General features: G+C 33.3%; 1 protein-coding gene across 14 annotated transcripts in view; it reads right to left on the bottom strand.

Annotated features, from left to right (window-relative positions):
- Window positions 1-23,579, bottom strand: part of Foxp2 (forkhead box P2) — a 547,259-nt gene that overhangs the window by 103,880 nt on the left and 419,800 nt on the right. For 9 of the 14 annotated variants that reach the window (XM_058572107.1, XM_058572115.1, XM_058572108.1 and 6 more), the window contains one exon: window positions 17,150-17,224. The exons of the other annotated variants lie outside the window; for them this stretch is intronic. In XM_058572107.1, the coding sequence (XP_058428090.1) occupies window positions 17,150-17,224 (75 nt within the window). The remainder of the gene's footprint in view (window positions 1-17,149; window positions 17,225-23,579) is intronic. 14 annotated transcript variants of the gene reach the window in all.

Genomic DNA, 23,579 nt, shown 5'->3' with positions numbered 1-23,579 from the left:
GCCTTCTGGGTTAGTAGACTAGAATGAGCCCAAGTCTACCACCCTTTTCTCTGTTTTAAAAATAGTGACAAGTTTACCAGTGCTGGGGGAAGAAAAGAAAAGGAAGGTGCCAGCAGAGGACCAGAACGTTCAAGAAACCAGGTAAAAAGTAAGATGAAAGGCATAGATTGACAAACAAAGAACATGAAAAAGTGCAGCCTAAGACATCAGTAGCAAGCTCCTATTTCCCATGGAACACCAAGGGCAAGGGTGGACTGTGGTAGGAGCACCAAGGGAATGAACTAAAATCCGCCACTGAGAATGGGCAGGCTAGCACAACACCCACTCCTCCCACACCCTCTCTAGAAATAGCAGAAGGGCTTTTGCTCCTAGGATATAGTGTGAGAAGTGCATTATTAGTCTAAGAAAACAAACTATCTGTCAGAGGAACATTCTACACAGGTCAGGGAATGAGAAAGATCAGGGAAGAAGAGTTTAACTCCCAACCTGCAAAGGTTCACACTGTTGGCCATCCTGTAGCTACCTTGTTGGGGCAGTGGTGTTAACCTGGTCTGCTCAGTCCTAACCTGAGGACCTTAATGTGTAGCCTGTCAACACATCCATGCAAGGAAGACACTTACTGTTGAAAGAAAATCTACACAACTTTGCAGAGTATTTACTCTAGCTACTGATCTGAGCAATAATTCCAGTCTTCATTCATTCATTGAACTAACAGTATATATATGTGTGTGTGTGTGTGTGTGTGTGTATGTGTGTATATGTGTGTGTGTATGTGTATATCTATATATATGTATATATATATATATATATATATCTATATATCTATATATATATATATATATATATATCAGAAAACCAACTGCATAAAAATAAAAGAGCCTAACAATGTAACAAGTGGCAAGACTTAAAGCAGATAATAAGATAATATAAAGAACAGAAGAGGACTTTAAGAACCTTCTAATTTGTATCTTCAAAAAGACTTTAGTGTCTCCATAAAATAAAAATAGACTAGTAGCTGTTATTTTGTGTTCAACAATTGTTATTTAGTAAAGAACAGATCAATATAAAAATTTAAGTCTATTATTTTTGTAATAATAGATGATGAACTCTTCAAGGACTGAAGAAGAACTGAATTAGCAAAAACTGGTTATAGTGAAAAATTACTAAATTCCTAATCTTTTTATAGCAGGGAGTCACCACATTATTCTACCTACAGTTGAAAAATCAAGAAATAGAAGCAGTGTGTTTCATATACTAAAAACTGCAGAATTCAGTAGAAACAATAGTTAATTGGGGTTGGGGGAAGGCACTGCTTGAATGCAATTTATGTTTAAGAGATTATGTGTGGAGAAGGCCAACATGCCCTATTTAAGAAACAGTCAGGACCCCTTTCCATTCATGAACTGGCAAATCAACCAGGGCACACTAAACCTGCTTGAATATCTTTCTAAAGACAAACATAAAGCAGAAGCCAACATTTATTTATTGTTCAATGCTTCCAGGAAAGCAATGCTTTCAAATTCCAAAGAGAATAGTTATGAGGAAAATATGAACTCAAGTTTCTCCAGAAAAGCAAGTATCTCATTTTCCATTTCAAGAGACCTAAGAAGGTACAGGTTATAAAAGGTTTCTTCTGGCCCGAGGGAGAAGAGCCATGCTTACTGTTTGGGCCATCTTACATATACCTTTTAAACATTGTTGGTGACAAAATTTCATTTCTTTAAAGTGATTTTTAAGGAATTTTAATTCAAGCGTTGGGCTTAGACAAAAACTGAATGAGCTTAAAATAAATATTAAATGTTCTTTAAACTGAAGATGAGCATCTCAGGCACTAAAAAGGATGGTTTTGATTCTCTCATATTCACCACATTAGGAACAATTTGAGCTTTGAGAGACTACTGCATTACTAGTAAGAGAATTCTCCTCTTCTGTACAGGTTTAGGACATACTCCATATTTTTACCAGTCTATTCCTTCCCTCAAAATATTTTATTCATACATTCTTGAAAATACTAATAATAGGAACAATATAAATCAAATTAAATTAGTCACAATTTTACAAATTTTAAGAATTATAAAGTTTCTATGCACCTGAACAATTCATTCAGAATTTAAGTTGGAACTTTATAAGAATAATGAATCATCTAAAATTTTAAAATAAATTGTCATGAGTAACTACTAAACTGAGCAAACTCTAGGTTAAAGTGAAATGTACTCAAATAATGGTACTTATCACCACTTCAGAATTAAGAAATATAAATAATTTTAAAGTTAATATGATATTAGGAAGCACTTTATCTTAAAAATGAATGAATTTTAAAATACTAAACAAATTGAAAGAAATGGTTAAGCAGTAACACTATCACAAGTCAACATTAAATGCATTCTAAGATGCAAATATTGTTAAAATATATGTGCATATTTAAATCATAAATTAAAGTCATCAAGTATTCCATCAAGTGTCATTTAATTTAACAAATGATAATAAGGTATTTATAGATGGAATCTTAATAGAAGTGTAAACACCACTAAAAATACTTCCAATAACTCACACTACAGTAAATCTTTTTATCTTCTCTATATCCCACAAATAATCTATTTTACTACTGAAATACTTATAGGACATATTACAGACTAAATGAAATAAAACTGTTTTTTAACTTTGTACTATTAAGTAGGCTTCTTTAGTTCAATTATTGTTTCTATCTGGTATTTATGCATTATCACGTAAAAAATTCAGTCAGGCTAGTTAGTTGCATTTTGCAGACAAAACTGCAAAATATTATATCATTGAAGTTATTTTGCTTTTAAATGAAATGTACTCAAAACAGCTGGTTTGGGCAGTTTTGTCTTACAACACACACACATACAAGTCAAATAAATATTTAAAATCTATGCCAAACATTGCCACAGAACATAAAGATGCGTTTTTCTCAGATTTTTAATTATTACATTAAATATAACAGCAAACCATAGGATCTTAAATATTTCTTTAAATCATACATATATTTGTACACTCTTTATAGTACATTAAAATATACACAGCCCATAAACAAACATTTTAAAATAACAGATTAGAATGATAATTTCTCAATAGATGTGCTTTATAAGCGTTTTCTTAAAAACTTCACTGGGAATATACATTAACTGAGGATTGTGTTAAAGTGCAGATCATAATATAGTAGGTCCATGGTGGGGCCTGGCATTCTGCATTTCTAATAAATTCTCTGGAGGTTTAGGATAGTTCACAGAACACACTTTGTACAGAGAGGCTCAGTAAAAATGTTTCCTAATCTTTACTAATCATGAATCTCCTGGAGCACTTGAAGAAATACAGATTTTCTGACCTTTTCACTAAAAACAATGAATCTAAGTTTCAGGTGAGATTCAGAAAAATATGGCCCAGATGGGTATCAAAGTTTGGGAAACACTGATTTAAAGACTGGCAAAGTGAAAACAAATAAACCCCCCAACTCTGTCCATTAAAAAAAAAAAAAAATATATATATATATATAAATTTAGTTGTAGATGGACACAGTAAAATATATATATATATATATATATATATATATATATATATATATATATATTTAGTTGTAGATGGACACAATACCTTTATTATATTTATTTATTTTTATGTGATGTTGAGGATTAAACCCAGTGCCTCACATGTGCTAGGCAAGCACTGTACCACTAAGCTACAACCTCAGTCTTTCTGTCCATTTTTCATGTCTTACTATTACTAAAAATCTTCATGTACTTGAAAATTTTTTCTCAGTCAGTAAGCAAAAAAAAAAAAAAAAAAAAAAAAGATAATACATGGGAAAAACAAACAAAATTTGAACATGGCTTTACCTTTATGTCTTCACTCAAAACTGTACTTCCCTCTTGGTTCTATAAACAGATATGTAGATTATACATTATGAATGACAAAAGAAAAAATTCCACATAAGCAAAATAAAAGACTACATTTTTTAAAAAAGGACCATGAGCCAGACACTGCTAGAAATATTTATGGGCATTTCTCATTATGTGGAAGTGAAAAAAAAAGGTCATTTTCCCCACTTCCACCACTACCACCACACCAAAGAATCATACTCTAGCAAAGAAAATAGAAAAAGACAGTAGCTTTTCACGTCATGGAGATTTTATGGTAGCAAGATAAAAATATTAGCCAGGACATGATTTGGTGAATTTCACCATCTTGAATAGCTGAGACAAAGAAGGCAAAAAGCTCAGAGGTGAAATGGGACTGGACATATTTAAGGAGAGTGAACCTTTGATTATTTTTGATAGTTGGTGAAAATTATGAAGTTATGGCCTAGGGTTGTGGCTCAGCCACAGAGCACTTGCCTAGCATGTGTAGGCACTGGGTTCGATTCTCAGCACCATGTATCAATCAATAAATAAAGGTCCATTGATAACTAAAAAAAAAAATTAATTATGAGGTTACAAGAGGAAGAGATATTAGAAAATTTAGGGGTGATACTAGAAAAATTGCACAGACAAGAATGCCAAATTAGTGTTTAGACTGTGAAATAGAAGAAAAGATTTAATGAAATTAAAATGTTTGGTTTAAGAACACAAGGAAATATAAAGAGAGAGAAAATATAGTCAGTTTTGATCAGAACTTCTTAAAATCATCATATTTTTGAGAGCATGGAGCATTGTCTAGTAGTTGTCAAATCTGTGTGTGTGTAATTGTGGGAGCTGAGAATTCCCTAGCTGACAGAAGGTAAAGGATAGCAAAATCAAGGTATTCCAGAAAACAAAGATCATTCGAATGTTCAAGCATTATTCTACTGTAGGGGGATCTTTCTTTTAAGTGATGTTTGTGGAAGAGTAAAACACAGTCCACAGTCAGAGGAATTCAAACAGGTGAAGTGATATGAAGAAGACATCTTTGGTGCCAGAGAGCTCTGAGTTTGTATCTTGGCTCAATCTGTTACTGAAATGTGACCCTAGAGAGATTATTTTATTTTTTTGTTATGTTGTTTCCTCAAGAGCAAAATTAGGTGTAAACAAATGTAGTAAACATTACTATAAATGACTGCTATACCTCAGAGCCAGCATCTGCCAAGATGACTATATTTTGACTTTTGCCTCACAAAACCTGATTTATTTGATGTTTTGACCAAAACCCTAGCAAAGGGCAAAACTGAAAAACAATTCCACTCAGCTTTGAAAAATTCAGCATATTTTCTTAGGAAGTAGATGGGATAGAAGGAAAAGGAGCAACATTCTGCCAATAATGTTAAATGAATTATTTTTCAGTAAAAATTATGTAAGAACTACTTGCTCAGAATTCACAAAAATATATGTAGAGTAATATATAAATTAGCATATTTTAATTAACATATTCAGAGAGTGTTATGTAAATCAACAGTTTCCAAAATTCTACTATTTTAGGTCCACTTTGCAAAACAGAAATATTATCTTCTCTGAGTAGGAAACTATTTTTCTAAGAGGCATACTTTACTGATTTCAGCCATCAAATTAGAGTAAATATATACTTTGAGGCCATTCCCTGGGAAAGGTTGACTAGTGCAGATTTACAGGTCAGAAAGTTTAGAATAAAGCCCAGGAGTTGGCTCTTGGCAATAACCTGGACACAATACAATTAAAACTTATACTGGAATGGTTGGAAAGATAGATATGATACATGTACCAATAGAGTAAATTAAATCCCACTATTAGGTATAATTGTAATGTACCCATAAAAAGATTTTTAAAAATCCTAATAAGTTTTATATGTATATGTATTATGTGTAAATAGACAAGTTTATTACAAAATACATGTGAAAATTAAAAAAGAAAAAAAGATAGGAGTCGGGAGTGAGGTTCAGAAATGACTTACACAGAGTGATAAAGGAAGGCTTCTCCACCGTGGACTCCAAAATTAATGTTTCTATTTGTCTTTATATCTTTTGTTGTTCATTTTTTTAAACATTACTTCCAATTTTATGAGTAGAAAGAAGAGAATGATTGTTATATCTTTGTATTCCTATTGTATAGTACTAAATATAGTATGTCTGAGGGTAGTTTCGTTGGTTGGTTTATTGGGTTGCTCTTAAAATTTAAAACTGACAATACAAAGAAAGAAAGACTATCATAATATTTCTCCATACATTTCACTTCTTTTACATGTTCTGCTTTCACTAAAAGGTTTTTATAAAAAGTGAAAACTTTTATTAATTACCAAAAATTAACCAATTACTTTAAAAGTTCAAACTCCTAATGTATCTGAACGTTTCATAAAATAATTGATGTTCTCAGATTTACACTGATACCTCTTAACTGTGTGATGGAAAGGAAAGAACATGCAATTGTGTTATTAGACTTGTGATTGTGTTATTAGACTCTTGTGAGAAAGTAGTTGCTAAGTTTGAACTCTGTATAGTTGTTCTTTTAACTAATAACATCATCAAGTATAACAAACATGGAGAGAATAATGCTGTCACTTCTAGAACATTTTAGCAATGATAAGCACACTCTCCTCCTCTTTCATAGAAAGGCTTATCATAGAATTTTGAATTCCTAAAATCTGATATAAAGTTCAAAATTGAATATCATGTCACTAGAGGGAAGAGAAGTAGTCACAGGTATGCAAAGAATCAGGAAATAATGCAATGTAAGTAATGTAATCATTAGTAAATAATATAAAGAGGAAGAGCTCCATCTGTGCCCTTGACACCATCACTCTATTCTTTACTCATTCTGATCTTCTTTCAACTCTTTCTTCTTTTCCCTGTTGCATTTTAATCTTTTCATTTTCATTGTTGCCCCCTCCCTACACTTTCTTCAGTTTTGTTTCCCTATCTAGCCGCAATCCCATTATCTTCCCCTTTATCAGAATTTCCCCCCAAAAGACTAATGTATACTACTCAATATTTCTATAGAAACCCTCTCAGTAACCATTTAAGCCCATGCCACAAGGTAAATTCTGATTAAAACAACGTTGCCTAACCTGTCTTCTACAGTCTTAACAACACATTGTAGTCTGTGAAGATGCCAACCATTCTTAGCTTTTAAATAATCTCCTCCAGAGTGAATGTCAAGATTTAGAAGGAAGAGAGAGATAAATAAGGCCTGGGACAAAGTGTTTCTTCAGGGAGTCAAAATAATCTCTGATTCTATAGTGGTGGATGCGTGTAATTTGGCTTTTGTTCAAAGCCATATAACACACAACACCAAAGTGAATCCTAATGTACACTATGGACTGTGGGTTGCAACAATAGCTTAGCATGGTTTAACAGTGGCAATAAATGCACCACTCTGCTGGTGGGAATGTTGATGATGGGAGAGGTTACTGCAAACGGACTGCATGGGAAAACCCTGTATCTCTATCTCAATTTGGCTGTGAACCTAAAAATTATGTGGGGGGTGGGGAAGAACAAGGCTTAATTAAAATAATAGAAGATATTTGCAACCACACATGTGTGCCTGTTCTATTATTCTTTGAGTGTTGGCTCCTGCTTCTCTACTGTCCCTATAGAGTGCATATTCTTTACTGGTTGTTTCTTCCCTTACGCAATGTCTCTTGACTTCTTTGTGCTATCTTCCTCTTCATGATTTCCTTTAAAATTATGTGACTGTAGTCTCCTGAGCATGATATGACTTACAAAAATGCATAATCTCCAACTCAACTCTGAACAGATATTTCACTGTTCAAACAAAACCTTCAGTTTCCTACTGCTACAATCAAACCTCCTATTCTTCCTTAAGTTCTAAAGATAACACCTGGATCCCAACCAGCCAAGTACAAACAACCAGGTATACCATTCCAGAAATTTTAATGTCTTTTGTTTCTTCCTTAACTCTGTCTTTTTACCTCCTTACCCTATTCATCTCAGGGTTAAGATAACCATTATTGCTTTTTTTTTTTTTTTTGGACAACATCCTCTAATCTGGACACATAGAATCCAATATCTTTTCTCATTCCAATCATTTCTTACTATTCCCCAAAATATCTTTAAATAGTATGGTCTGGTTATGTTACATCTACTTCTTTGTTTGAAATTTTATAGAATATTTAAGGTCCTTAAAAAAGCATTTAAAAGTTTAAATTTTGGCATTTTATATAGACATATTATGTATACATGTATACCAATATTTCTTTGTAAAATGTCATCTCAAATAATCCCCTCCCATCTATTTATCTCCCAGTCCTTAATACAAGGATGAAATCTGCATTTATAGTTTACATAGATTTTTTAGTCTTAAATTACGTATTTTCCATATTTACAGTCTAAATTTCTCAAATGCAGGATGTTAATTATAATTTTACTGAAAAGTTTGCTTAGTCTTGCAAGTTAAACATAGTAGATGTTCAATAAAAATGAGTTAAGTGGTATTGAGTATCAGGGGCTTATATTTTAAAAATGTGAATTGTATAAGTATACACATGCAAAACCCAAAGGGGTTAATCAATATGAACTGCACTGGTGAAAACTGGTCTTGTGGGATAGTAGTTGAGCTGTGCCTTGCATCACTAGTGGCTACAGAGAGATTTTAAAAGATGCAATACTCTAGGTTCAAAGCAACAGATAAGTCAGGATCCATTTTTTGTTTCTGAAATAATAGTAGAAAGGCTGGGAAAATAACAAAAAACCCAGTATTTTTTTTTATCGGAAGAGGCAGCAATGATTGAAAGGCTTAAATTGTTCAAGATTTATCTTGCAGAAATTGAGCAACCATTAAAGACTATATTCTTTAAGAGAAAGAGGAACAAAATGAGCCATCTATCCTGTGATGGTATCAATAACAAAACTGTAGGTGCTCATTAACAATGATCGAACTACTCATTCCAGATATTTTTAGGATTTATCTAGAACCACAATTTCTCAATAGAATTTCTAATCTTCGTATTCATTTCTAAAATAGTCAATTCATAACATACAATACAGGATAAAATTTGCCTGCTATGGACTAACCCCTAACCCTAACCCTAACCCTAACCCTTCTTAGTGTTTGTATGGTTAATCCAAAAATCCATCCTGGGTTTCACATACTGTTTCATATTTCAGTATCAGACTTAAAAGTATTGCCTTACTTCATTTTCTTTTTAATGATCATTTCTATTTAATGATCAGTAGACCCACTAATAACTTATCCTCAATTTATAAGACCTAATATTTATGTGATGGATAGTAAGCAGGCACCCTGAAAAGCTAGGGAATGAGAATTCCTCAGCCCCTCCCCCCTTAAAAAACAACTGAATTTTTTTTGACTATGTGATCTAAATAAAAGGAAGATTATGCTAAAGGATTAAGATTTGAACCATTAGGCTAAATATGGAATTGTTAGATAACTTTAAAAAAATAAGTTGATTTTTTTTGTTCCTATGTGTAGTCCTAACAGAAGAATTTAAGCATTAAATCAAGTCTAGAACTTCACAATTCACCCAAAAACATTTCTGAAGAAATTATGCAAGATCCTTGAATTTGCTTTCTTTTAACCTCACCCTCTAAAGCCATCTCATTGATCTGATTGAGATCTTAGAAGTATTCTTGTCAAAACCAGATGTAGTTCAGTGGACTCTCTGGTAGTTTCCTAAGTCATCATGAAATCTCTCTGGTTTTCATAATCATTTCCTAGCTAAAAGTAGTTAGCAATGTTTGGAAGAACTGAGCAAGTTCCTTATTTGAAACATATTAAGCTAAAATTAAAGACACAACCTGAAAAAAGTAATGTAAATGAACAATGTGTCAAGACTAAAGAATTGTTATTTCATCAATAACTGCCCTTGAACTTCTTAAATAATGGAGCCATGTAGAGGAAGTCAGTTCAATTCCTTAACATTGCCTTCTCAATCGTAAAATAAAGGACTTGCGTTCGATGAAAAATATGACCCATTAGCTTCACAATCCCATCAGTCCACAAAAGATGACAATGTATGTTCATTATATATTTTCTCCTCTTTATTTTGCAAATGCAGTAAGAAAGGTAGACCTGCCAAAAAACCACACTAAGTATGTATTTTAGCCTCAATATATGAGAGTAAAAGAGATGTACTACCTATAGGTAATAAGAATTTAGAAGAGCCAAGAGCCGTGGGACACACCTGTAATCCCAATAGCTCAAGAGGCTGAGGCAGGAGGATTGCGAGTTCAGAGCCAGCCTCAGCAAAAGCGAGGTGCTAAGCAACTCAGTGATATCCTGTCTCTAAATAAAATACAAATATAAGGCTGAAGATGTGACTCAGTGGGTTAGTTCAATCCCTGGTACCCACCTCCCCCAAAAAAAATTATTTAGAAGAAATAGGGATAAAACAAAAGTACAATTACCATACAGATTTATTTCCTTTATTTTAATTTTATATTAACTATGCAACAGAAAATATTTGTATATGGTGGTATAGAAAATTTAAATCCCTAAACCTTTAAGTTTATCAAATTCCGATAACAGAAAATTGGCAATACTTACTCCCTCTACCATGTGTGAATTTATGAATTATAGTAATGAAATAAGAATCTATCTCTGAGATGTCTGCTTGATGCCTCCCTTTTACTGTAACCTCTTCTGATGTTTTATTTCTCTTGTTATTTTATTGTGTTTTAAACCAGACTAAATATTTTACAGATAAATTATAAATTAAAATTAAGCCTAAGATTAGGATTATTATAGTGTTACTCTTAAAATGTTAAATATATAAGTTCTATGTTCTGGAGTGTGATGTTATAACCAGTACTCTGGATTTGAAGGGTAGATTACTTCTGCCAATGTGGTAAAATATCTCCTAGAATCTTTCTCAAGAGAGAACAGGAGGTGTCTATGGAATGAAAACCAGGACTTCACACAAAGAAGCTAGCAACATGTTTGTGAGAGCCTGGGCATTTTAAAACTGTTCTTTGATGCTAAATATGAAAAAAAGTTCTAACTTGAAATCCTTAACTTGGCACAATATTTTATTCATTATCTAATCAATAGTGTGAATCTCTTTGCATAGTTCATTATCGCTATGATGAGGAACGTGAGTAATTTAAAGTAAACCACTGTAACTTCTTCTAAGTTCTATGATGATTATTGTGTAACAGAATTTGGTATTAGTAAGCTTTGCAAACTCCATCAACTAATGATTTTAAATACAACATGAAGTTCCAGGTTTAAGTTTTACGTCAATGAAATCATGTGCTGCTTAAACTAACATTCTATATACTGAAATTATATGAAACATCCCGTTGTTGAGAAATATTTACTGGTTACATTAACTGTGCCAGTAATAAAAATCTGATTTCATAATTTGTTAATCCTGTGCATTATAAGCAATTCATTTGCTTAATGAAAATTATGAATGCAAAAATTTAACTTTAATAAAATAAGCAGAAATGAATTGCAAATGGGCTTAATAATAATGCATGCACATTGTTTTATACAAGTGATTATTTAGATAAGTGTATGTATATGTATACTTGCATGTGTGCATGCCAAAGTCATTATAAACTAAGATGACTTGTTTTCTGCTTCTTTGGGTTATTAGTATACTAAAATAAGACAATATGGAAATATACAAGTGACAAAAATATAAATAGTAAATACAGAATATACATTTTCTTAAATGATGTTTAGAACTATGTAAGAATTATAGAGTGAACTATTAGAAGTTAATGCAAATTATATATCATATGTGTAGAGACTACCAATAATAATAGCTCATTACAAATAGCTTTAAAATGTGAAAGGAAAAATACAGTCTGTCCTAATAGGCACCATAAATTCACATTATTGCCACAGACATATTCAAGTGTGTGTATCAATTTATTTGATGAAAAATATATTAACAACAACAAAACCAGATAACTAAATAAATAATCCTTTCATCAGTCCCTGATTTCTGCCATACTAATGCTTTGGTGAATCATCAAGGGGAGTAAATTATTCATTATAAATTTCAAAGAGCAGCTTCCATTGAAAAAGCTCTGCTATCAGTCCTTCTTGGAGTCAACATCAAGAGAATTCACGGCAATCTCAAATATTGCAATAAAATAGAAGGTGAGAGGCAATCACTCAGGAGAGGTCTCTAGAATGAACTGTGCTCAGGGAGTTACATCCCAGATGACTGAGGTATGTAGGATAATTACTAATATATTGAATTATACCAAGAAAGAGAAAGATTAATCAAGAAGTTGTATACAAATGTCAGACAAGCTTTTAAAAACAGAAACATTTATTCTGTTTCAGATGACGCATCTGGAAGGTTTTTAGAGTAGCCCTAAACATGGTCACTATACTTTATGTTTAGAATATTAATAAAATCAACAAAAATGTGTTTGGAATATTTTATAATCTTAGGATTTATTTCTTACTGAAGAACCATAGTATCAATACCATCATAAAAGTCAATAAACATCACTCAATAATAATCATGATGGAATAACAAATCTAATTTATACTGCTTCAGAATAAATTCCAGTTTATACTACATACCTTAATACTAATGAAATTGTGTCCATCGAGTTAGATGAGACTATTAATACTAGTAAGTAATAATCTGTTTCAACTTCTATCTATTTATTGCTAGTAAGTAATAATCTATATCAACTTCTCATTATCCCCTGCCAATGCATTTGTAATAGAGGAAGGAAAAAAAACCCAGTTGTATTTGGCATTACCACCCAAAGTTCCAATGGAGCTATAGTATCTTCCTGTACCTTAGCTGATGCCAAAAACTGAGAGTATAGTCTTTTTTCCTATCATATCTTAGCCACAGTTCCTCTGGCTAGTAGGCTATCATTTAAGTATGGTTAGGCAGGTTTCTGATTCTTCCATTTAGCCATCTTTCATTTGAAAAGTCACAAACATTTGAACAACAATGATTTTTGTGAGTAGGTCACAGTTCAACTCAAATTAATGAATATAAAGTATTTTCTCCCAGTGGGAAACACTGCCATCTGTCTTATCCAGTACAATACCCACTGCCTCCTTTAGTGTTAACAATAAATAAATATCTTATTTCAAATAGAATTGCCAAGCCAGGGTATATTGGTGCTACCATAGACTCAACATCTATTGCATACTTAATGACATGTTAGTCATCAGGCTAAGAATTTTTCCAGGGTTATTAAATTTAATCCCCATTGCCACCCTATAGGTAAATATAATTATTGTTCTAATCTTACTGATGAGGGTATGACGACAAGTAATTTGCACAATATTCAATCCAGTAACTCTAGAACCCAAAGGATAGATTATTGGGTGCAGAACAGAATTTAAGTAAAGCCCAAAGAGAACAATGTATTTGAAACACAAAAAAATAGCTTCTTAAATCATCACAATCCCCAAGAAGAAACATCCAGGAGGCAATAAACAGAGTCAAGACCAGTAGGGAAAGATCAAATATGAACACTGAAACTCAATTTGAATAGGACATAAACCCACTCACTGAACCAAAGCCAATCAAGTTTAAAGGTGTAACATATTTTGTTCATCAGAAGATTCGTCTGGTCCAATGCTAAAGGATTTAAAAATAAGATTCTAAGGAAAAAAAAAAAACCCTAAGAAGTCAACATAATTGCCTTAGCACTTAGCGCTAACAGGAAGATTGCTAAGTAAAACAGTATTCATTTAGGTGTAAGAAACTGTAGGCAAGACTAACAATAAGATTATCTGCAGGTAGGTGTTAATGAATCACTTGGGCAGATGAGGTGTCAACAGAGTCTAGTTATACAGTGGTGAGTTTACTTGGATTACTAGTGTAGTAGGGAAGCCAAAGACCATGAAATTCAGGATATTGACCATAAGCCATTCATAAAGATATTAGATACACCAAAATTATCCATCAAAAAGGAATGTCTTATGTCCTAACATGAAAGTTAGAAAGAAAAGAAAAATAAGCCTGGCACAGCAGCATATGCCTATAATCCCAGCTACTCAAGAGGCTGAGGAAGAAGGATTTTGAGTTCAAAGTTAGCCTCAGCAACTGAGGGAGGCCTAAGTAACTTAGCGAGACTCTGTCTCAAAATAAATGGGGATAAGGATGTGTGTGGTTCAGTGATTGAGTGCTCCTGGGTTTAACCCCTGGCACCAAAAATAAATGAATGAATAAATAAATGAAAACAAAAAGTCAAATAAGTGAAGATATTTTTCAGATTAGTTTTACAATAAACAGCATTTGAAAAGACAGAATGTGAAAAACAAGCATTGGAAAGTAATCACCCACAAAGAAATTCTCTTACTCTCAATTTCTTGTCACTTAAAGCTAGAAAGTAATGATCTTTCTGAAGAAACCCAAATTGACAGAAGGATATAATATTTTTGTCTTATAATATTAAAATACAACCCATGGATCCCAAATATTTAAATACAACAGGTAGACAAAACTTATGATTACAATTTTCTGGTAGAGGTGATATAATTGTGCTCAGCCACTGCCTACTACTGCAATGAATTGGTACAGACACAGTAAATAGAACGCATTAGTGGGCACATAAAATACCACTAATGCGGTATTCTATAATGCTAGAAAGGTACAGTATTCAAAGGATGGCTAATATCTGATGGTTATTAATAAAACAAGCAGACAGAAAAAATGTCACTATGAAATATATTTGCTTTGCATATTTGGTTAGTCATGTGATATAGTTAATGCATGCAAGAGGATGATGCGATGGAAAGCTGTGGACATCCATTTAATTTCAAATATGTACTCTTTACTTATTTAAGGTAATTTGGTATTGTGGCTTACCCTCCTCGTAATTTACGGCACTTTATTTCAGGCTTCATAATAAACTAAATTGATTGTTATTTTTTTACGTGAAGTAGGGGCAGGGGAGAGCAAAAAATTATTTAATCTGGCAATTGAAACACATGCCGGAAAATGTCAGCATTTTATTTGTGAAAGTTGAAGAACCATGGAAATGATATATGTGATGTTAAATTGATAAGGCCCAATAAAAATTGGAGAATTGCAATTCAAAATTTAATAAAAATGTTAGTCACATAGATGATAAAGGACAGTAGCTGGCTTCAGGTTCTCCTCTTCTATCCTTCCACACTTTTTTCCCTCTTAGTCCAACAGAGACCCTATGGTGCTCTAGATTTAGTAGAGTACCACTCCAGGATATTGATACTTTTAAAATTTAATGAATATTAAAAGAGAGCCATGCCCATCACATAGGAATTGTCAACTATGAATAATAGATAGTGTTTGTTTTAGTTTGCTTCTTGATTTTAAATCCCATTATATAGCTGTTTGAGCTTGCAGAAAGTTTATAACTAATGCAATCAATAAAGGAAAATGAGCATCTACTTAATAATATTCAAGCAATGTTTCCCTTGAGTTGTAAAGCTGAGAAGTCGCTTGGTGACAAATATGAAGCACCGAGTTCAGCACCCTGCAAAGACAGTGAGCACCTAGTGCGCTACTCTGCCATGTTCTTCCTCCCTCCTTGGCCACAGGAACCATCATTAGCCCATCTAGCACTTTTTCTATCTGAGAGACTAAATGTGGTCACAGACACATGGAACACCTCACACTCTATTCAACACAGCCCTCAAGGCAGCCAAGAACGACATGGATACCTTTGGGTAAACTAAAACACCAGGGATCACGAACTGGGCTACAAATGCAGCCCTTCCCTTGAGGAGTTACTTATATGGTCCCTGGTGAACTACTTCCTTTCTCCATATCACGTTTTTATTCTGAAACTATGTCAGTGAAAACATAAAGATCTGATGACATAGATTTCTTTTTTTTTCAACATGACTTTTTTAAACGGTAGAAATAGTTTTAAATAAAGAACAAACACTATTAGTAGTTAAGCCAGCTCACACTCTGGTTTAATAAAAACAAATTTTCCATTGGAATTATTTTAGGAAAACTGTTACCAATTAGGAGTACTATCCCATTTTTAATGTACTATTTTTAAAGTGTATTTTTTGATTAATCTTCTTTATTAAGTTTAAGTATATAATTATGTTTGAAGTATCTTAAATTTATCTTCCTTTAAACTAAAGAATACTTAGAAATTTAGATTGTTTTAGCTTTTCACATAAATTTAGTTACATCAATTTAACAAAACTCATCACTATTTTTTAATTTTTGCCATTGTTTTCAAATATTATTACAAAGAAAGCTCAGGAGGGCTAAACACTTGAGGATTAAAATGAGTAAGACCCCAAACCAGATGATTTGAGCTCATAACATAACTGCCGTATACAAAATTTACTACCAATTCTCTACACTCACTGTTGTTTTAAAAGTTTCATATTTTCCACGAGTAGTTACATGCCACATCAATCTGATACTACTTTTAATGAAGAAATATCTTTTTTGAAACTATGGAATTAGATATTTTTTTTTCCATTTCTGAAGAACACTTGTTTAGAAGACTCAATTGTTTCGTATTCTATCAATTACAATTAAGAAACATTATGCATAGGGTAGTAAAATATAAATTTTGAAAGAGACAATTCAGGAGTCCTCTATTTTCTTGAAGCAAAATAAGTACATCAACTCATATGAAAATAATTAAAAATTCTATATGTTAAGATATATGAGTATACATATTTAGAGATTTCTTGTGAATATAGGTAGTATTCATGACAAATAGAAGCCTGAGTCGCTCTATTTAAAAATTCTTGAATGAACACTTTAGGATTATTGTTCATTTCCAAGGCTAACAGGTATATAAATTGGGTCACAAAAGCAATTTTCATCCAATATTGTAGTTCAAAGAGACAAAATTCATTCTAGTGGCAGAATATATATATACACACACACACACACACACTGGCATATGTATATGCAACTTGCAGAATAAGAAACAACAACTCTTTCTTAAAATATCTACTGGATTAATTATAATCTGTACTCATTTTTTTATGCATCTCAGTACTTTCATCAATTTATTCTTAAAAATTCAAGAAAAGTGTGTCAGTGCTACAGCCTTTATATAATTAAGGTGAACTTTAATGTCATCAACTCACAGAAACTGTGAAGTGTATATTTGACGAAACATAATTGAAATGAGAACACAAGAAGTAACAGAAAACCAATTAATTACATCTGTATCTTAACATTAGCTATCTCTTCATTATATATGCACCCATAGAAGGGACTTAGTATAGAAAATCAGAGATTATGTTTAATGGGATTGGGTCCATGGCCTTGTGTTTAATAGCTGAATTTCTAGTTGCCCAATGTAACTTACTGCAAATGTGTTGTGAGGATGCCCATCACCAGAAGAGTGGCCACAGACACATAATTTTGTTTCTGGAAGCAATTCCTAGATTAAACAAAGAGAATCAGGAGTTGGCTTCTTAATTTATTTTTTTTTAAATTTTCAGTCTTAAGGCTTATGCTAATAATGTACATTATCATTTTTAAAAATCATTTTTGGGAATTATTCTCATGGTAGATCCACATAAGAAAGACTAGTCCATGTTTTCCTCACAGTTAATACTAGCACAGATTTTAAAAATAGAAATCATTTGACAATGTGAAGTTTACTAGTTGAATCATAATGAATTAACCAAGGACCCCCAAATTCACTGATTATCTATTGTGATGCTGCCTTAGGAAACTCAGTTCCCACTTCTAAATTGAAATTATAGCCAATACTCATAAATACTCCTATAGATTTAAATGGCACTGTGATTTTAGAGTATGGGATGCTATTTGTTATTAAAACTTAATTATCTCCATATAATTTTGAAAAAGCTATCCTCTGACTTTTAGTCAATTGTAACTAATACCAATGAATACAAACCTTCCTTGCCATGAAATTTGAGAACAATCCCAATAATTTCTTTGAGTAAATTATCTGGGCTATGCATTATTGTATCACAATTTTTGCCATTAAAATACACTTAAGACTATAGAGCTCTACTCCATAATATCTGTTAAAACCTGTTGAGTTTTGCCATTTGCATTGAGAACTACTCTATATACTCAAATGTATAGTTTGCATTTTTATCTGTAAAAGAAAAGTGATTATTTATTGATAAATGACATGGAATGTCATTTTTTACCTAAGTAGCATTAGACATTTCAAAGATTTTGTCTGAAGGGCAAAAGGATTACACTGCATTTGAATAGATCATGTGACAACACATTCTTAGACTTCATGTATGATATGAAAGGATGATCCCCATTCACAAGATACACAAGGGAAATTATAACTATACCAGAAAAGAAGAAAAGCAAGGGGGGCCGTGGTACGGGTGTCAGGGAGTATTTGTAGTGGTTTGATACATGTAAATATTACATCTTATAAATAATTCCTTTCAAATACATCTGTGAAGTTCAGGGGCTCTGTTTAAGAAAGGGATTGTATATGCTTTACATGACTATATGCAGTTTTCTTCAAGATAAGAGCAACATTAATTCAGACAGGAAAAATGGCTTCCAAAATATCCCCTTCCTTCTCTTTCTTGTGAAGAAGTATGTCACCTGATGCTGGCAGATAGGGACTGGGGGGAAATGTTCAAGTTATATTTTACTGTCAGAATCCAACAAACACATTTTCATCTAAATTATTTTGTCAACAGCCTTGTAGTACCCTTGCTAACCTTATTTGGCACCAGTGCATAATTAGATACACAGGGGTGTGACTCCAATTGAAGGTGTTGGCATTGTAGCACTCTGTGAAAATATTAACTATGAGGTTAACTCCAATTTTCTCTTCTTTAATTAAATGCACATGGTACTAATGAGGTAACCTACTGTTCCTTGATAGCACTAATTAGCTAAGAGGAGAGTACACTCTCACACTGCAATTTAAACCTAAAAATAAGGTTGAAATATGCTAATTGCAGGCAATTTAAAACAGTACAAGTTGAAGAACTAGTCATAATAAGAGAAACTGACTGCTTTACAGCTAGGCAGCTGTAACTTTGGTTAAAATCAAAACAAGCTACACAAATTTTGGACTGCTATTTAACAAGGTCATAAGCATCCTCAGAAATGAAATGTTACTCCATGCCACACAATAAACAGAAACAACAACAACAACAACATGCCTCCGATTGACACTCATCAACATAAAACCCAAAATAGGTGACTGTCACAGGAAAAAAAGCCACTCACACTAATTTATACTGGATGTTGAAAATTAAGTTCTATAAAATAAGCCACATCACTCTAAACTCTCTTAAGAGCATCCAAATTAAAAACAATATTATAATCTGTGTCTCAGAAATGAAAACGTGTTGAGATACTGATATTTGCCTTTGTAATAGGTGAGAAGGGGAGATACAGGGAGAGACAGTCTCACCCCTTGAGGAGTACATGACCAGATTTCAAGATAACGTACGATGATAAAGATACACAAAACATATGATAAAATTAGAGGGTATAATTACCATTTAAAGTACCAAAGTACCAGAAGGATTTCATTATAGCCAGGAGGTTTTTCTCTAGCTTTCTTCTACAGTTTTGGAGCTCTGGAATAGAATAGCCTAAGGCTTCACTGTGAGAGAGAACGCTCCCTATTCTTAGCTCAAATGACTCAGAAACATAATTTCAGTAAATCTAAGTATAATCCAAACATATCTTCTTTAATTGTTTCCTCAAACATTTCCCAAATATAATTTTAACCGATGAACATGGTGATAACCATCACAAGAAGCAAGATTCTGAAGGACATTCTGAATCATCAAAAAAGAGATTATATTATGTTTTGATTGGTGCAAAGTATATTTTCATTATTTTTTGATTCTCCAAAACCCCGTGACAAGTCTTATTTTTATTAATCAGAAACTGTGATTAACCAAAACACTCATGCCAAATCATTCTTATTACTAGAGAGAGAAATAAAGCACATTAAAATGATATTGTCATTAATCTATCGTTAGGGACAAGAGACATAGACCTGCCCATACTGTGGGCTCATGGTGACATTTTCCTGTCCTTATCATTTTGCATGAAAAATTATAAGATACAACAGTTAAACAATCACAAGAGTTGAGCAAGCAATAAAAACAAAGAGTAAAAAACCAAACTAGTGAAAAAGGAAGTTCAACTGAATCTTAAGTTTACTGAATAACAATAACTTAGAAGAAAAGCAGCACATTTGGAAGGCAAAGGCTTTTAAGTAATTCCCAATGAATAATTCCTGGAGTTAGAAGTACGTGAAAATAAACTTTGCACAACCATTAGCCCGTCATTGTGTCTTGCCAACAGGTTTGGTTAAAAAAATTTGTGCTTTGAAAAAACCACCCAGTTTCTTTTCATAACTGCCTAAATCTTTCTAAAACAGACAGAGACAGAATGTTGGCACAAGATGCTAATAAACCTCTGACCAACCAGCTTTAACAGACCCACAAAGCTGCAGGTTTGTAAAGGAGCAGCAAGATGAATGAAATCAGTCACTTAGAAATGAGTCTCCTGAAGGCAACCTGACATGGTCCAGCAAATCACAGGGAAACACAATGCAAATGGATGTTTTAAGTGTTTGCATCTGTTTCAAATAAGCACCAAAGAACCTTTTAATAGTGAGAAGGCCAGGGCAATGTACTGAAATAGGTTTTCAACATTAACTTCAGAAGGAATCTATTTTTCAGTTAAAGATGGATCATTTTGATTTTCTGTTAAAACAATAAAGAGTAAGCCATGTAATGTTGAAAATAAGAATATTGGCTCTGGAGACAGTCTGTCGGGGTTCAGATCTTGACTCAATGCTTACTAGTGGTATGACCTTGACCAAGATACTTAGCTTCTCTTGGCCAATCTCTTTACAAGGGGAATGACAAACAACACCATCATAGAATTATTAAATACACAGAACTATAAAGTACTTGGAATAGTGCAGTCACCCCTTAGCTTAATATTTATTAGTTATCTACTTAATATTTATAAGCTATCATTGCTTCTTTAGGGCAGCATTTATTTTTTTTTTCAAATAAAGATTAATGAATTCCTACTATATAAAAAAAATTACAACATACTGTACAGGCTGTAAAAAAATGCCCAAGACATTGTATCTGTATTTAAATGATTTTCAGTCTATCAGTAGACTTCATAATCCAAATCAGAGCCACTTCGACAGTAATGAAGAAATCAAGAAGCTCACGGTATGTGGGTATGTTTGCTTCCAGTTGCAAAGCATAATGAATTGTAAGAAAAAAAGATTATATTTTGCAAAGCTGAAAAAGGTATATTTTTATTGAACAATGGGAATTTTACATATTGACCTTTCCTTGCCAATGAAAATGTTTTAAGTTATAATTCACTTTTTTGGTTGGCTGAGTGCTCATTTTTTCTTTCACAAATGATTAAAATATTTGTCTTAAAATTTTATCTGATTGGCAGATTACCTTCCATTTTGAAGGTACAAAAATTAAGAAAAAATTGATATGAAACAAATCAAACTTTAGACTGCAGCAAAAATAAATGGCTGATTGTCCTTTCTTCACTCCAACTGCTTTGTTTGTTGATTTGGTTGTCTGTTTTAGACTATTCATCATATCTGATGGATATCATCCCCAGAGATATTAGGGCCCTGGGGTCATAACAGGATGACACATGTTGGCTTTGCAAAACCACACTACTTCATCCTTCCCCAGTCCATCTCTGAAAAACATTAAAACTGCCTAGGTCTGACAGAGGAGGTGAACAAAAGAGACTGATGTCTGGAAAACATCAGTGAGTATTTCATAAGCCCAGTGGATCAGAATGGTTTGGTATATTGTTTGGAGTCAGTCAACAAGAAGCAGGGACCCTGTACCCCAGAGAACCAAATCAATATGGGCACATATCCAAAGCATTTTCACTCTTCATTTTGAAGGAGTTAGTCTTGCCTTACTTTGTTCTGAGGCACAGACAGACTCCAAAACCTTTATAAGACAGAGAAGAATATGATGCAGCTATTAAAGAATCATTTTCAGAGGAGGAAAATAAGGTCCAGGCAGTAGAAATTACTTGTTACAAGGCATGCTTTTACTTATTTATATATGTATGTATGTTTTTATGTAAAGGCCAATGTGCAGCATATATTCTTTTGTACAGGTTCTCAAACTTAAGCAAACTTTTTTTTTTTTTTTTTTTTTTTTTTTGGTACAGGAGATTGAACACAGGGGCACTTAACCACGAAGCCACATCCACAGCCATTTTATGTAATTTATTTAGAGACAGAGTCTTACTGAGATGCTTAAGGTCTTGGTAAATTGCTGAGGCTGGCTTTGAACTTGCCATCCTCCTTCCTCAGCTTCTAGAGTTGTTGGGATTACAGGCATGCACCACACCTGGCAAAACTTCTAAGACTGAAGATACAGAATTACACTCCTAGTTACATTCCCTGTGTCCTTTAACCTACTAGGGATATCAGTCCACTCTTTCCTTTATTCTTCATGCCTCACTCAGTCACTCAGGTAGTTCTCAAATCCTCTAAAGTTAGTCTTTTCTCATATTGAATGTCTCTCATTCCACCACTGCTGCTTTGACTTATGCCATAAGTAACTTCTATGACTGAAGATACAGAGTTACATTCCTAGAAATTCAGATTCAAAATATCTGGGATAGGGTCCAGGGATATGCAGTTAACAAACATCTTGGCGACTGTATCTTATAGCATCTCTGTTCTTATTTTGTACTTTATTCAGAATATTTGCTTGACAGGGGAATTTTTATTCTTTTAGTCTATTTTTCAGTCAGTCAACATTTTCCAGAGCTACTATGTGCTATGACCTATATTAGCCATGTGGATATAAAAGGGAATAAAGATTGTCTCTGCCTCCAGAGAATGGGGATAAATGACTTGTAAACTGGGATACAAGAAAATAAGTGCCATTTTCAGGGACTGCTTTTTGTTTGTTTGGTTGGTTGGTGTTTTTTTTTTTTGCATCCTCAAACCCTTTGGCAATTCAGAAAAATCTAAAATAGCCTTCTCAGAATAAGATGCACTTGCACAAATATATAAAAGGGATTAGAAAAGAAATCAATTATATTGAGATTTGGTTTTCAAAGTGATAAGGAAGACAGGGAGAACCCAAGGGGTTTACGATAACGCCCAAGAAATGTGATGGCTCTGGTATGGTAGGAGAGGGAAGAGATGGGGAGCGCTGACATGGGATAAGGCTGGAAGGCGCGGGACCACAAAGAGTTCTGCCCATCAGACAGTGGATTTCTGATATGTCATGATTGAAAGGGGATTTGCCGGACTTAAGTGGAAAGCATGAAGATGTGAGTTCTGACTGCTACTGGCTGTCAGCCTACAGATTCCCCAGACAGTTACTTATGGCATGAGTCAAAGCAGTAGTGGTGGAATGAGAGGACACTCAATATGAGAAAAGGCTAATTGTAGAGGATTTGAGAACTACCTGAGTGACTGAGTGAGGCATGAAGAATAAGGGACAGTAAGAGTGGACTGATAACCCTATTAGGTTAAAGGATGCAGGGAAAATGTGGAAGGAATGGGAGAGAATATACTTCATTAGAAAATACCAAATTAGTGGTGAGGGCGGGACATCCAAGTAGCTGTTTCTAGCTGACCATTGAGTACTCAAGCCTAAAGTTCAGGAGCTGAGGCAATATGGTGACTTGAGAATCTCCACTTATAAGGTGATGATGCTTCAGTGAGTAGGAAATTTCAGAGGGCAAGATCATCTGAAGCAATAGTTCTAGGCTTGCAGTGGGGCTCCGCA

This window comes from Marmota monax, unplaced genomic scaffold (genome assembly GCF_021218885.2).
Source record: "Marmota monax isolate L192 unplaced genomic scaffold, Marmota_monax_Labrador192_F-V1.1 WCK01_AAM20220418_F8-fsc00027, whole genome shotgun sequence".
Classification (NCBI taxonomy): Eukaryota; Metazoa; Chordata; class Mammalia; order Rodentia; family Sciuridae; genus Marmota; species Marmota monax.
This window is presented reverse-complemented; position numbering and strand designations above follow the sequence as displayed.